Source organism: Chrysemys picta, chromosome 1 (assembly GCF_011386835.1).
Source record: "Chrysemys picta bellii isolate R12L10 chromosome 1, ASM1138683v2, whole genome shotgun sequence".
In the NCBI taxonomy this organism is placed as follows: Eukaryota; Metazoa; Chordata; order Testudines; family Emydidae; genus Chrysemys; species Chrysemys picta.
In genome coordinates, this window is record NC_088791.1 from 320,799,594 (window position 1) to 320,815,016 (window position 15,423).

Below are 15,423 nucleotides of genomic sequence, written 5' to 3' on the forward strand. Positions count from 1 at the left end.
TTTTAGTAGATGAAGTATAATCACCAAAACAAAATGTGCAGTCAGTAAGATCCAAGAAGCAGGTGGTGCACCTAATAATCTCAACAATTTGGCAACAGCTATCTCAAAAAAAAATCACTGTTTCCTTATATCTAATATTAGGTAACATAAGAGAGTAGAGTCATTTCAAGCATAAGAAGATATCGTGTCTGTAGTCTCCTGTAAACAGTTGAGAATACAGATTGTCCCTGTGTTAAATTAATGCTTCAGAACTCAATGCCACTTCTCTTGGGAGTGCCGAAGGGTAATTAATGATGGGGGGAGTTGGTTGCAAAGTTCTGAAACTGGCAAATGTTATCCGGGATCTGTGGGCCTGTTGAATTGGTTCCTACCTAACATCAAAGTAAGACTGTTAACTAGAACTAGATGAACAATTTCAAAGTAATTTGGCAAATGTCCTTTTTCCTGTGTTGTTTGTGAACTGGTTATAGCATTTGCTTTTACAATAATACATAATTTGTGCAAATAAATTGTCTGTGGATTGTTTGCAAATTGTCCACTTTAAATATTCACAGTTGGATATCTACAATTTCATTTGCCACCTAAATGACGTATAGTTTGTGTTCTCTAATTGGATAACCTAAAATTTTTAACCCGAAGGTACCTAAAGAAATCATTGTGGTTTTGATTATCTCAGGTAGAGGGTGGACTGAGGGAAAGAAGCACTTCAGGAAGAGAGCAAGAGAGAGCGAAAGCTTTGAATAAGCAAGCTTATGAATTTTTGGACATTTAATATTTTTTTACTGTGCTCTTTAGCAAAATGTAGAGCATTATATTTAGCTATGCATGTGGACTCCGGATTTGAAAATAGCTAGGTTCCTTCCTGACTGTGGAAGAGAGAAAGCTATGACAGATTTATTGATAGTCTAGCAGGCTTTACGTTAAATTCTCTTGTGTCATATTCACACCACGTAATTGTGTGTGTGTGTGTGCACCTGTGTGATCTTACTTGCAATTAAAGTCAATAGAGCAACGCTGATTTAAACCAGTGGAGAATCTGGTCCTCCAGTTCCACCCTGTATTGACTACCAAATTAAAACATGTTGCAGGGCGTATTTTCAGTTGGTGTAAATTGGTATAGCTGAGGATCTGGCCCTATCGTTTAAATGCATTTATCATGAAGTTCTGTTATTAGGACTGATTTATATATTTTGCACAAGCTGAATATCAGGCTGTGTTTGTATTTCAAAAATTGTGTATAGATTCATAGATTCTAGAGATTCATAGATTCCAAGGCCAGAAGGGACCATTGTGATCATCTCGTTTGAACTCCTCTACAGCACATTATACCATAGAGCTTCCCTAAAATAATTCCTAGAGCATATCTTTTAGCAAAACATCCAATTATGATTTTAAAATTGTCAGTGATGGAGAACCACCATGACACTTATTAACTATTGCAACCATTTACTTACTTTCACTGTTTCACATTCACTGTTAAAAATGTATACCTTATTTCCAGCCTCAATTTTTCGAAGTTTCAACTTTGCCATTGGATTGTGTTATACCTTTCTCTGCTAGATTGAAGAGTCCATTTTTAAATATTTGTTCCCCATGTAAATACTTAGACTGTAATCAAGTCACTCCTTAACTTTCTCTTTGTTAAGCAAAATAGATTGAGCTCCTTGAGTTTATCACTATAAGGTAGATTTTCTAATCCTTTAATCATTCTCGTGGCTCTTCTCTGAACTCTCTCCAGAGGGTTCCAATTTATCAAGGGCTAATGCATCGAAAGATTAGATTCGCTCTTTTGGCTACATTGGAAGCTCATGTTCAGCTGATTATCGACCACAAACCCCAAACCTTTTTTAGTCACTGCTTCCCAGGAAAGAGTTCCTCATCATGCAAGTATGGTCTACATTCTTTGCTCCAAGAGGTATACATTTACATTTAGGCATATTAAAATGCATATTGCTTGCTTGCACATAGTTTACCAACAAATCCAGATTGCTCTGAATCAGAGACCTGGCCTCTTCAATATTTACAAGTCTCCCAATTTTTGTGTCATCTGCAAACTTTATCAGTGATGATTTTATGTTTTCTTCCAGGTCATTGACAAAAAATGTTAACTAGTGTAGGTCCACAAACTAATCACTGAGGGAACCCACTGAAACAGATATGCTCGATGACAGTTTCCCACTGTTACATTTTGAGACCTATCGGTTAGCCAGTTTTTAATCCATTTAATGTGTGCCATGTTAAGTTTACAACATTGTAGTTTTTTATCAAAATGTCATGTGGTACTAAGTCAAACCCCTTGCAGAAGTCTAAGCGTATTACAGCAACACTAATAACTTTATCAATCAAACTTGTAATTTCAAGTTAGTTTGACAGGATCTATTTTCCATAAACCCGTACTGATGTGCATTAATTGCATTACCCTTCGTTAGTTTTTATTAATCAAGTCCCGTATCAGTCACTCCATTATTTTGCTCAGGACCAATGTCAGGCTGACTGGCCTACAATTACCTAGGCCACCCTGTTCACCCTTTAAAAAATTGGCACAATTTTCTGTCCTTCAGACAACTTTCCTCCAGTCTTCTGGAACTTCTCCAGTGCCCCAAGATTTATTGAATACAGCCTTCATTTCTTGGTCTTTTAATACTTCTAGTTGGAATAAATAATTTTTTAACTGGCAGTGGACAAAACTGTCATGGAGCCAAATAATTCCTCTGTGTTATTAGATTTGTCTCAAATTGGCCTGTCCACCATTAAGTAATTGTTTCCTATTACTGTACAGACATCCAGGCTATATTCCATCTGGAACTGACGATTATTATTTTTGTTGTTGTGATAACGGCACTTCTAATATAAATGGCTTGTTCCCATAATGTTTGAAACAAGTATTATTATTTATTATTTAATATTTATATTACAATAGCACCTAAAGACCTTAAACCCATTTTGCTAGGTGCTGTACAAACATAGAATACGTAACTGTCTCTGCCCTAAAGAGCTAATTCATAAAGGATGGAGAAGAAAAGCAGAGATCTCTTCTATGGAAGAGGTTTCAAAAGGGTGAAGGACACCGAACACTGAGACATTGTTTAAGGTCTGGTAGTTAACTTTAGGACATTGCCATGACTGTGATTTTTCCTATGGGTTTTTCCCCTTTAGGATGATTTCCAGCCTGCAGCATCAGAAACCAACTGGGAGTCAGTCACAAGCTCTGTCTCAGTAAGTAGCTTGTTACTATTTTGCCCATGAAAGGATTGGTAGAATGGTTTTCAGCCCAATGTAAATGCATCTGCACAGGGGAACTACTGCTTGAGCTGTAAGCAGGAGATTAAGTGAGACGTGTTCTTCAAACTCGTTCTAGACTGTCAATAATTTTTAGGGAGTGGAGGGTGGAAGGCAAGAAATGTCAGCAGCTATTTTAGTCACGTGGGATGGCCAGTGGATAAATACTTAGCACTTTCAAACTGAATCCTCCCAATAAAAAAAATTCCTTTACATTTTGAGATATAAAGTTTCTTGGTCTAAACACATGAGCATATTTTGCAATAATTAGCATTAAAGGCAAGCCGGTAGGAGAACGGATTAACTTTTTTGAATTTTCATTATTGAAGATTTTTTTGTAGCAGCAGCAATTAAATTAAATCTTAATTTGACACCTCATTTTGTGTAACTAAATATGACTTTTAAAAAAAGAAACCCCAATTAAAAATCTCCCAACTCCTTCACTTTATTTGATTTATGTCACAGACAAAAAATCAGCTCCTGGCAGCATTTTCAAGCAAAACGTAGGGTATGTCTACACTGCAATTAAATACCCATGGATAGGCCATGTTAGCTGACTGAGGTTTGCAGTGCTCCCGCTTTGGTGCTGTTTAATTGCAGTGTAGGCATTTTGGGCTCAGGCTGGAGCCCATGCTCTGAAACCCTCTCCAGCTGTAGATGTTTAATTGCAATGTAAACATACTCTTGGACTCTGGGACCACACCATGTGGGAGAGTAATGCCAGCATCAGACTTGGTAATGGTACAGTCCCTCTGCCATATGTTGCATTGTCCAGTCCCACACTCACAGAGTGTATTCACTTGACAACTCCTTTTATATAACAAGTACAGACGCCCCCCAGGTTGCGCAAACCCGAATTAAGCAAATCTTAAGCTTGGAAAATACTGGATGATGATGATGATACTGTTACAATACTTAACCTCCACAGTAAAGTGCTTTGAGATCCTTGGATTAAATCTGTTATATGAGTCCTAATTCGGAGTAATAGTATTATCGAGGGCCTGGCTCTATTAGACATACCATGGAGAGGATATTAGGGTGGTATTTGGTAAATCATGTTCTCCTTCTGTGATAACTATTTTTCCTCCTCCTAACATGTTTTGTTTTGTTTTGTTTTGTTTTAAAAAGGTTTGTGCATTTTTATCTGACACAATATGTTGTTTGAAAAAAAATGGGAAATTGTCTTTGAAAATGTAAGAGAAAAGCTCCCTCATCAGGTAGTTGTGATCCTGAGATCAAATTACACTGAAAACATTAGAGGTTCTATGGAACCTTTAAGACTAACAGAAGTATTGGGAGCACCTCGTGAGAACCTCACTTCTTCAGATGCCAGAAGAAGTGAGGTTCTTACCCACGAAAGCTTATGCTCCCATACTTCTGTTAGTCTTAAAGGTGCCACAGGACCCTCTGTTGCTTTTTACAGATTCAGACTAACACGGCTACCCCTCTGATACTGAAAACATTGTCACAGTGATTGCTCTCACCATAGTAAAGTGCCAAAAATGTCAAATAATAATCCACAACCCTTTTCCTATGGAAAGCCCTTCACAAGATCGTTGTTTCTATTTGTTGTATGTGCTTATATGGCCCTTATCACCATAGTATCAGAGCACTTTAGAATTATTATAATTATTTATCATCCCAGCACTCCTGAGAGGTAGGGAAGTATTATCCCCATTTTACAGATGGGGACCTGAGGCTGGGAAGCCTGTGGCTGAGCCAGAAGCTGAGCCCAGGTATCTTGGTCCAGTTCAGTGCCACAGCTACTAGACACTCATTCCTTCCCCACAGAGCACACCACAGTTAGGCAGTAAGTATCAATAACCTTATTTCATAGCTAGGGAAACTGAGGCAGAGAAGATGAGCTATTTGCCCATGACCACAGAGTCAGGTTGAGACCTCAGGAATGCCTAATTCTTCAGCATAAAGAGGTTCACAGATTCTACTGTGGGTCTTCAGTCAGCATGGTAGGGCAGAACTTTAACCTGTCAGTCACTGGCATAGTTAAACTCTGCTCCTACCAAAGAGCCTGGCAATGATTGACAGGTTTGAGTTCCACCTCCCAAACCTGAAAACACCCTAAAGACCCACTGTAAGATCTTGCAGGAAAAAAAATACATTTGGGTAAGCATATATGCATTTTCCTGTTCCCAGGCTTGAGCTCAAATCACTGAATCACACCTCATGCTTTTCCTCATGAGGCTTAGAGCAGCATCTCTGCCATCTGCCTCTAGCCTAAAGTGCTGGAGCCCATCAATAACCCCAGAATGAGATCTTTCACCCAGCAGAGCCATTATGTCCAGTCCCCAGTCTTGTGGTTCAGTATATAATGACCTGATTCAACAACAATTGAACTTCTACAAAACTGCATATCCCATTCACAATAATACAGAAAGACTTCATCATCACTAATAGAATAGTAATGAATCATAATGGAGACCAAATGAACTAATGGTCTGGTTCGGATTAGAAAAGAGCTGCCAATGTGTCTTATGAAACTCACAATATGTTGAATGTTTAAGTGACTAACAAGAAGTGCATGATGTGGTAACTCTGAGCCCCCTCACATTGTACTGTTCTTCTATGTCTTCTCTCAGTCACAGAAGCCAGATGGCACACGCTTTTCATAAATCTAATATTTAGCTCTTGGCAGGACAAAACAGAGGCAGCTTTGAAGTTACTTTTGGGTCTGTCACATGATGTAGCTGCCAATAGGTTATCTGAGCTACAATAATTCCTCTTCATTGCCTATTGCTCTGAGAAAGTTGAGCTTTTTTGTGTGTGTGAACTGAGTTGAACTCCTTATAAAGTCCTGAATAGAAATTTTATAACCCAAGAAGGTGTGAATTCTCCTTGCTTTTATTGGTTTGACGTATCCTGCAAATCCACAATCTGACCTCCAAGGCTCTCACAAAATGTAAAAGGCTGTATGGCTAAACGCATACAAACAGCACGAGTCTCGTCTAAATCTCATACAGGTGCCTTTCTGAATAGAGCCCCTGACCTTTTTGCATAAAAAGTACTGGTTGCTCCTAGTCTATTAATTCCATTAGCAGTCCATTAATTCCATGAGAGTGTCTATATCTTTGCGGACCAGCCTCTAGAGGACAAGATCATATATACTTGAGTAGGTTTGATGTTCCTCCAGTGGAAGGCATGGAAACAGAAGGCAGTCGATTTGCAATTCTGCTACTTATGCCGCATCCTCACCTCTTTCTCCCTATCCCCCCTTCCCTTTGTTGTTTGAAGGGAATTTAGGAACTGTTTTCCTCTTTTGCTATGATTACAAATCAGTCACTAGCCCCACTGATTTCTCTCTATAGTGGGTTCCTAGTGATATTTTAGTGTGTTTCTTTTTTTACCAAAAATGATTATGTAAGCATTGTACACGACGACTGTGATTAGAACACTGAATTTCATATAGCATTGTTTTATGTAGCAGCACTTTATTCAGCTTCCTGATGTGAGATATTTATTCTCATGGGGGTCCGACTCCCATCTCTTCGACAAAGTCTTTATTCTAAGGCACTTAGAAGTCAATAGAGGTTCTTTGCTGCGTGTCTTCCTTTTAATGAGTCATGAATTTTTAAAGCCGTCTGCATTGTGCCTCATTTAACGCTGGATTGTAGAAGGGTTATGAAAGTGGGCCCACTGAAACTTATTTGTGATGGGTTCTGTGTTGAAGGCTTAATAATTTCCAGGCCAATACTGTTAAAAAAGGTCCTTTATTTCATATTATCACAACCCCATTTCATATGTAACACAACCCCATTCTCAACTCCCTGTGTAGTTGTGATAATTAGCAAACTGCAGTTCTCCTTCCATGTCAGCACTGTATTATGATATTTTCATTTTTTTCTTTCTGGTGTCAGATAATTTGGAAGGTTCATATTTGTAGCAAATTATACGCAGTAAAATATCAAGGACTCACTCCAAAGACTATGGCAACATTTGCTGGTGAAGACAAAGGTATATTTAAGTAGACTGGATTTTCAGTAAAACTGAATAGTTTTACTCAGGTTAATAAGCCACTGATTCCAGTGGGACTACTCACCTGAGTAGTGCAACTTGCATCGATTTATAGAAGTATTTGCAGGTTCAGGCTAAAATTGACCTTCTGGTGGGGAATTCAAGTGCTATATGTCTCTGTGGGTATGTCTGTGCTGTAATCGTGGAGTGTGATTGCAGCTTGAGTAGACATACCTGAGCTAGCTTGGGTACTAGAGCAGCGAAGCCATGGCAATGCACGCTTCAGCATGGGCTGTACAAGCCCACCTGGAACCATGGGTAATTGCCTGTGTGCCTAGCCTGCACTGAAATGCGCACTACTACGGATTCACTGCTCTGGGACCTGTTCATAGACTGTTCGTAGACTTTACAGTACTAATCAGAAGGGACCATTATGATCATCTAGTCTGACCTCCTGCATAACGCAGGCTACAGAATCTCACGTACCCACTCCTGTATCAAACCTGTGTCTGAGCCATCGAAGTCCTCAAATCATGGTTTAAAGACTTCAAGGTGCAGAGAATCTTCCAGCAAGTGACCCATGCCCCACGCTGCAGAGGAAGGCGAAAAGCCCCCAGGGCCTCTGCCAATCTGCCCTGGAGGAAAATTCCTTCCCAACCGCAAATATGGTGATCAGCTAAATCCTGAGCATGTGGGCAAGACTCACCTGCCAGACACCCAGGAAAGAATTCTCTGTAGTAACTCAGATCCCACCCCATCTAACATCCTATCACAAGCCATTGGGCATATTTACCGCTAATAGTCAAAGACCAATCTCATAATACCATCCCCTCCATAAGCTTATCAAGTTTAGTCTTGAAGCCAGATATGTCTTTTGCCCCTACTACTCCCCTTGGAAGGCTGTTCCAGAACTTCACTCCTCTGATGGTTAGAAACCTTCGTCTAATTTCAAGTCTAAACTTCCTAATGGCCAGATTATATCCATTTGTTCTTGTGTCCACATTGGTACTGAGCTTAAATAATTCCTCTCCCTCCCTGGTATTTATTCCTCTGATATATTTGTAGAGAGCAACCATATCTCCCCTCAGCCTTATTTTGGTTAGACTAAACAAACCAAGCTCTTTGAGTCTCCTTTCATAAGACAGGTTTTCCGTTCCTCGGATCATCCTAGTAGCCCTTCTCTGTACCTGTTCCAGTTTGAATTCATCCTTCTTAAACATGGGAGACCAGAACTGGACACAGGAATCCAGATGAGGTCTCACCAGTGCCTTGTATAACGGTACTAACACCTCCTTATCTCTACTGGAAATACCTCACCTGATACATCCCAAGATGCTTTTTTCACGGCCATATCACATTGGTGGCTCATAGTCATCCTGTGATCAACCAATACTCCGAGGTCCTTCTCCTCCTTTATTACTTCCAACTGATGCATCCCCAGCTTATAACAATAATTCTTGTTGTTAATCCCCAAATGCATGACCTTGCACTCTTCACTATTAAATTTCATCCTATTACTATTACTCCAGTTTACGAGGTCATCCAGATTTTCCTGTATGATATCCCGGTCCTTCTCTGTATTGGCAGTACCTGCCAGCTTTGTGTCATCCGCAAACTTTATTAGCACATTCCCACTTTTTGTGCCAAGGCTTAATAATTTCCAGGCCAATACTGTTAAAAAAGGTCCTTTATTTCATATTATCACAACCCCATTTCATATGTAACACAACCCCATTCTCAACTCCCTGTGTAGTTGTGATAATTAGCAAACTGCAGTTCTCCTTCCATGTCAGCACTGTATTATGATATTTTCATTTTTTTCTTTCTGGTGTCAGATAATTTGGAAGGTTCATATTTGTAGCAAATTATACGCAGTAAAATATCAAGGACTCACTCCAAAGACTATGGCAACATTTGCTGGTGAAGACAAAGGTATATTTAAGTAGACTGGATTTTCAGTAAAACTGAATAGTTTTACTCAGGTTAATAAGCCACTGATTCCAGTGGGACTACTCACCTGAGTAGTGCAACTTGCATCGATTTATAGAAGTATTTGCAGGTTCAGGCTAAAATTGACCTTCTGGTGGGGAATTCAAGTGCTATATGTCTCTGTGGGTATGTCTGTGCTGTAATCGTGGAGTGTGATTGCAGCTTGAGTAGACATACCTGAGCTAGCTTGGGTACTAGAGCAGCGAAGCCATGGCAATGCACGCTTCAGCATGGGCTGTACAAGCCCACCTGGAACCATGGGTAATTGCCTGTGTGCCTAGCCTGCACTGAAATGCGCACTACTACGGATTCACTGCTCTGGGACCTGTTCATAGACTGTTCGTAGACTTTACGGTACTAATCAGAAGGGACCATTATGATCATCTAGTCTGACCTCCTGCATAACGCAGGCTACAGAATCTCACGTACCCACTCCTGTATCAAACCTGTGTCTGAGCCATCGAAGTCCTCAAATCATGGTTTAAAGACTTCAAGGTGCAGAGAATCTTCCAGCAAGTGACCCATGCCCCACGCTGCAGAGGAAGGCGAAAAGCCCCCAGGGCCTCTGCCAATCTGCCCTGGAGGAAAATTCCTTCCCAACCGCAAATATGGTGATCAGCTAAATCCTGAGCATGTGGGCAAGACTCACCTGCCAGACACCCAGGAAAGAATTCTCTGTAGTAACTCAGATCCCACCCCATCTAACATCCTATCACAAGCCATTGGGCATATTTACCGCTAATAGTCAAAGACCAGTCTCATAATACCATCCCCTCCATAAGCTTATCAAGTTTAGTCTTGAAGCCAGATATGTCTTTTGCCCCTACTACTCCCCTTGGAAGGCTGTTCCAGAACTTCACTCCTCTGATGGTTAGAAACCTTCGTCTAATTTCAAGTCTAAACTTCCTAATGGCCAGATTATATCCATTTGTTCTTGTGTCCACATTGGTACTGAGCTTAAATAATTCCTCTCCCTCCCTGGTATTTATTCCTCTGATATATTTGTAGAGAGCAACCATATCTCCCCTCAGCCTTATTTTGGTTAGACTAAACAAACCAAGCTCTTTGAGTCTCCTTTCATAAGACAGGTTTTCCGTTCCTCGGATCATCCTAGTAGCCCTTCTCTGTACCTGTTCCAGTTTGAATTCATCCTTCTTAAACATGGGAGACCAGAACTGGACACAGGAATCCAGATGAGGTCTCACCAGTGCCTTGTATAACGGTACTAACACCTCCTTATCTCTACTGGAAATACCTCACCTGATACATCCCAAGATGCTTTTTTCACGGCCATATCACATTGGTGGCTCATAGTCATCCTGTGATCAACCAATACTCCGAGGTCCTTCTCCTCCTTTATTACTTCCAACTGATGCATCCCCAGCTTATAACAATAATTCTTGTTGTTAATCCCCAAATGCATGACCTTGCACTCTTCACTATTAAATTTCATCCTATTACTATTACTCCAGTTTACGAGGTCATCCAGATTTTCCTGTATGATATCCCGGTCCTTCTCTGTATTGGCAGTACCTGCCAGCTTTGTGTCATCCGCAAACTTTATTAGCACATTCCCACTTTTTGTGCCAAGGCTTAATAATTTCCAGGCCAATACTGTTAAAAAAGGTCCTTTATTTCATATTATCACAACCCCATTTCATATGTAACACAACCCCATTCTCAACTCCCTGTGTAGTTGTGATAATTAGCAAACTGCAGTTCTCCTTCCATGTCAGCACTGTATTATGATATTTTCATTTTTTTCTTTCTGGTGTCAGATAATTTGGAAGGTTCATATTTGTAGCAAATTATACGCAGTAAAATATCAAGGACTCACTCCAAAGACTATGGCAACATTTGCTGGTGAAGACAAAGGTATATTTAAGTAGACTGGATTTTCAGTAAAACTGAATAGTTTTACTCAGGTTAATAAGCCACTGATTCCAGTGGGACTACTCACCTGAGTAGTGCAACTTGCATCGATTTATAGAAGTATTTGCAGGTTCAGGCTAAAATTGACCTTCTGGTGGGGAATTCAAGTGCTATATGTCTCTGTGGGTATGTCTGTGCTGTAATCGTGGAGTGTGATTGCAGCTTGAGTAGACATACCTGAGCTAGCTTGGGTACTAGAGCAGCGAAGCCATGGCAATGCACGCTTCAGCATGGGCTGTACAAGCCCACCTGGAACCATGGGTAATTGCCTGTGTGCCTAGCCTGCACTGAAATGCGCACTACTACGGATTCACTGCTCTGGGACCTGTTCATAGACTGTTCGTAGACTTTACAGTACTAATCAGAAGGGACCATTATGATCATCTAGTCTGACCTCCTGCATAACGCAGGCTACAGAATCTCACGTACCCACTCCTGTATCAAACCTGTGTCTGAGCCATCGAAGTCCTCAAATCATGGTTTAAAGACTTCAAGGTGCAGAGAATCTTCCAGCAAGTGACCCATGCCCCACGCTGCAGAGGAAGGCGAAAAGCCCCCAGGGCCTCTGCCAATCTGCCCTGGAGGAAAATTCCTTCCCAACCGCAAATATGGTGATCAGCTAAATCCTGAGCATGTGGGCAAGACTCACCTGCCAGACACCCAGGAAAGAATTCTCTGTAGTAACTCAGATCCCACCCCATCTAACATCCTATCACAAGCCATTGGGCATATTTACCGCTAATAGTCAAAGACCAATCTCATAATACCATCCCCTCCATAAGCTTATCAAGTTTAGTCTTGAAGCCAGATATGTCTTTTGCCCCTACTACTCCCCTTGGAAGGCTGTTCCAGAACTTCACTCCTCTGATGGTTAGAAACCTTCGTCTAATTTCAAGTCTAAACTTCCTAATGGCCAGATTATATCCATTTGTTCTTGTGTCCACATTGGTACTGAGCTTAAATAATTCCTCTCCCTCCCTGGTATTTATTCCTCTGATATATTTGTAGAGAGCAACCATATCTCCCCTCAGCCTTATTTTGGTTAGACTAAACAAACCAAGCTCTTTGAGTCTCCTTTCATAAGACAGGTTTTCCGTTCCTCGGATCATCCTAGTAGCCCTTCTCTGTACCTGTTCCAGTTTGAATTCATCCTTCTTAAACATGGGAGACCAGAACTGGACACAGGAATCCAGATGAGGTCTCACCAGTGCCTTGTATAACGGTACTAACACCTCCTTATCTCTACTGGAAATACCTCACCTGATACATCCCAAGATGCTTTTTTCACGGCCATATCACATTGGTGGCTCATAGTCATCCTGTGATCAACCAATACTCCGAGGTCCTTCTCCTCCTTTATTACTTCCAACTGATGCATCCCCAGCTTATAACAATAATTCTTGTTGTTAATCCCCAAATGCATGACCTTGCACTCTTCACTATTAAATTTCATCCTATTACTATTACTCCAGTTTACGAGGTCATCCAGATTTTCCTGTATGATATCCCGGTCCTTCTCTGTATTGGCAGTACCTGCCAGCTTTGTGTCATCCGCAAACTTTATTAGCACATTCCCACTTTTTGTGCCAAGGCTTAATAATTTCCAGGCCAATACTGTTAAAAAAGGTCCTTTATTTCATATTATCACAACCCCATTTCATATGTAACACAACCCCATTCTCAACTCCCTGTGTAGTTGTGATAATTAGCAAACTGCAGTTCTCCTTCCATGTCAGCACTGTATTATGATATTTTCATTTTTTTCTTTCTGGTGTCAGATAATTTGGAAGGTTCATATTTGTAGCAAATTATACGCAGTAAAATATCAAGGACTCACTCCAAAGACTATGGCAACATTTGCTGGTGAAGACAAAGGTATATTTAAGTAGACTGGATTTTCAGTAAAACTGAATAGTTTTACTCAGGTTAATAAGCCACTGATTCCAGTGGGACTACTCACCTGAGTAGTGCAACTTGCATCGATTTATAGAAGTATTTGCAGGTTCAGGCTAAAATTGACCTTCTGGTGGGGAATTCAAGTGCTATATGTCTCTGTGGGTATGTCTGTGCTGTAATCGTGGAGTGTGATTGCAGCTTGAGTAGACATACCTGAGCTAGCTTGGGTACTAGAGCAGCGAAGCCATGGCAATGCACGCTTCAGCATGGGCTGTACAAGCCCACCTGGAACCATGGGTAATTGCCTGTGTGCCTAGCCTGCACTGAAATGCGCACTACTACGGATTCACTGCTCTGGGACCTGTTCATAGACTGTTCGTAGACTTTACGGTACTAATCAGAAGGGACCATTATGATCATCTAGTCTGACCTCCTGCATAACGCAGGCTACAGAATCTCACGTACCCACTCCTGTATCAAACCTGTGTCTGAGCCATCGAAGTCCTCAAATCATGGTTTAAAGACTTCAAGGTGCAGAGAATCTTCCAGCAAGTGACCCATGCCCCACGCTGCAGAGGAAGGCGAAAAGCCCCCAGGGCCTCTGCCAATCTGCCCTGGAGGAAAATTCCTTCCCAACCGCAAATATGGTGATCAGCTAAATCCTGAGCATGTGGGCAAGACTCACCTGCCAGACACCCAGGAAAGAATTCTCTGTAGTAACTCAGATCCCACCCCATCTAACATCCTATCACAAGCCATTGGGCATATTTACCGCTAATAGTCAAAGACCAGTCTCATAATACCATCCCCTCCATAAGCTTATCAAGTTTAGTCTTGAAGCCAGATATGTCTTTTGCCCCTACTACTCCCCTTGGAAGGCTGTTCCAGAACTTCACTCCTCTGATGGTTAGAAACCTTCGTCTAATTTCAAGTCTAAACTTCCTAATGGCCAGATTATATCCATTTGTTCTTGTGTCCACATTGGTACTGAGCTTAAATAATTCCTCTCCCTCCCTGGTATTTATTCCTCTGATATATTTGTAGAGAGCAACCATATCTCCCCTCAGCCTTATTTTGGTTAGACTAAACAAACCAAGCTCTTTGAGTCTCCTTTCATAAGACAGGTTTTCCGTTCCTCGGATCATCCTAGTAGCCCTTCTCTGTACCTGTTCCAGTTTGAATTCATCCTTCTTAAACATGGGAGACCAGAACTGGACACAGGAATCCAGATGAGGTCTCACCAGTGCCTTGTATAACGGTACTAACACCTCCTTATCTCTACTGGAAATACCTCACCTGATACATCCCAAGATGCTTTTTTCACGGCCATATCACATTGGTGGCTCATAGTCATCCTGTGATCAACCAATACTCCGAGGTCCTTCTCCTCCTTTATTACTTCCAACTGATGCATCCCCAGCTTATAACAATAATTCTTGTTGTTAATCCCCAAATGCATGACCTTGCACTCTTCACTATTAAATTTCATCCTATTACTATTACTCCAGTTTACGAGGTCATCCAGATTTTCCTGTATGATATCCCGGTCCTTCTCTGTATTGGCAGTACCTGCCAGCTTTGTGTCATCCGCAAACTTTATTAGCACATTCCCACTTTTTGTGCCAAGGTCAGTAATAAAAAGATTAAATAAGATTGGTCCCAAAACCGATCCTTGAGGAACTCCACTCGTAACCTCCCTCCAGCCTGACAGTTCACCTTTCAGTACGACTCATTGTAGTCTCCCCTTTAACCAGTTCCTTATACATCTTTCAATTTTAATATTGATCCCCATCTTTTCCAATTTAGCTAATAATTCCCCATGTGGAACTGTATTGAATGCCTTACTGAAATCCAGATAAATTAGATCCACTGCATTTCCTTTGTCTAAAAAATCTGTTACCTTCTCAAAGAAGGAGATCAGGTTGGTTTGGCACGATCTACCTTTTGTAAAACCATGTTGTAATTTGTCCCAATTACCGTTGACCTCAGTGTCCTTAACTACTTTCTCCTTCAAAAAATTTTCCAAGACCTTGCATACTACAGATGTCAAACTAACAGGCCTGTAGTTGCCTGGATCACTTTTTTTCCCTTTCTTAAAAATAGGAACTATGTTAGCAATTCTCCAGTCATAAGGTAAAACCCCTGAGTTTACGGATTCATTAAAAATTCTTGCTAATGGGCTTGCAATTTCACGTGCCAGTTCCTTTAATATTCTTGGATGAAGATTATCTGGGCCCCCCGATTTAGTCCCATTAAGCTGGTCGAGTTTGGCTTCTACCTCGGATGTGTAATATCTACCTCCATATCCTTATTCCCATTTGTTATCCTACCATTATCCCTAAGCTTCTCATTAGCCTC

General features: G+C 40.9%; 1 protein-coding gene across 4 annotated transcripts in view; it reads left to right on the forward strand.

Annotated features, from left to right (window-relative positions):
- The window catches only part of PDGFD (platelet derived growth factor D), a 174,580-nt gene that overhangs the window by 122,342 nt on the left and 36,815 nt on the right, over window positions 1-15,423 (forward strand). For 2 of the 4 annotated variants that reach the window (XM_005308450.5, XM_005308449.5), the window contains exon 4: window positions 3,157-3,216. The exons of the other annotated variants lie outside the window; for them this stretch is intronic. In XM_005308450.5, the coding sequence (XP_005308507.2) occupies window positions 3,157-3,216 (60 nt within the window). The remainder of the gene's footprint in view (window positions 1-3,156; window positions 3,217-15,423) is intronic. 4 annotated transcript variants of the gene reach the window in all.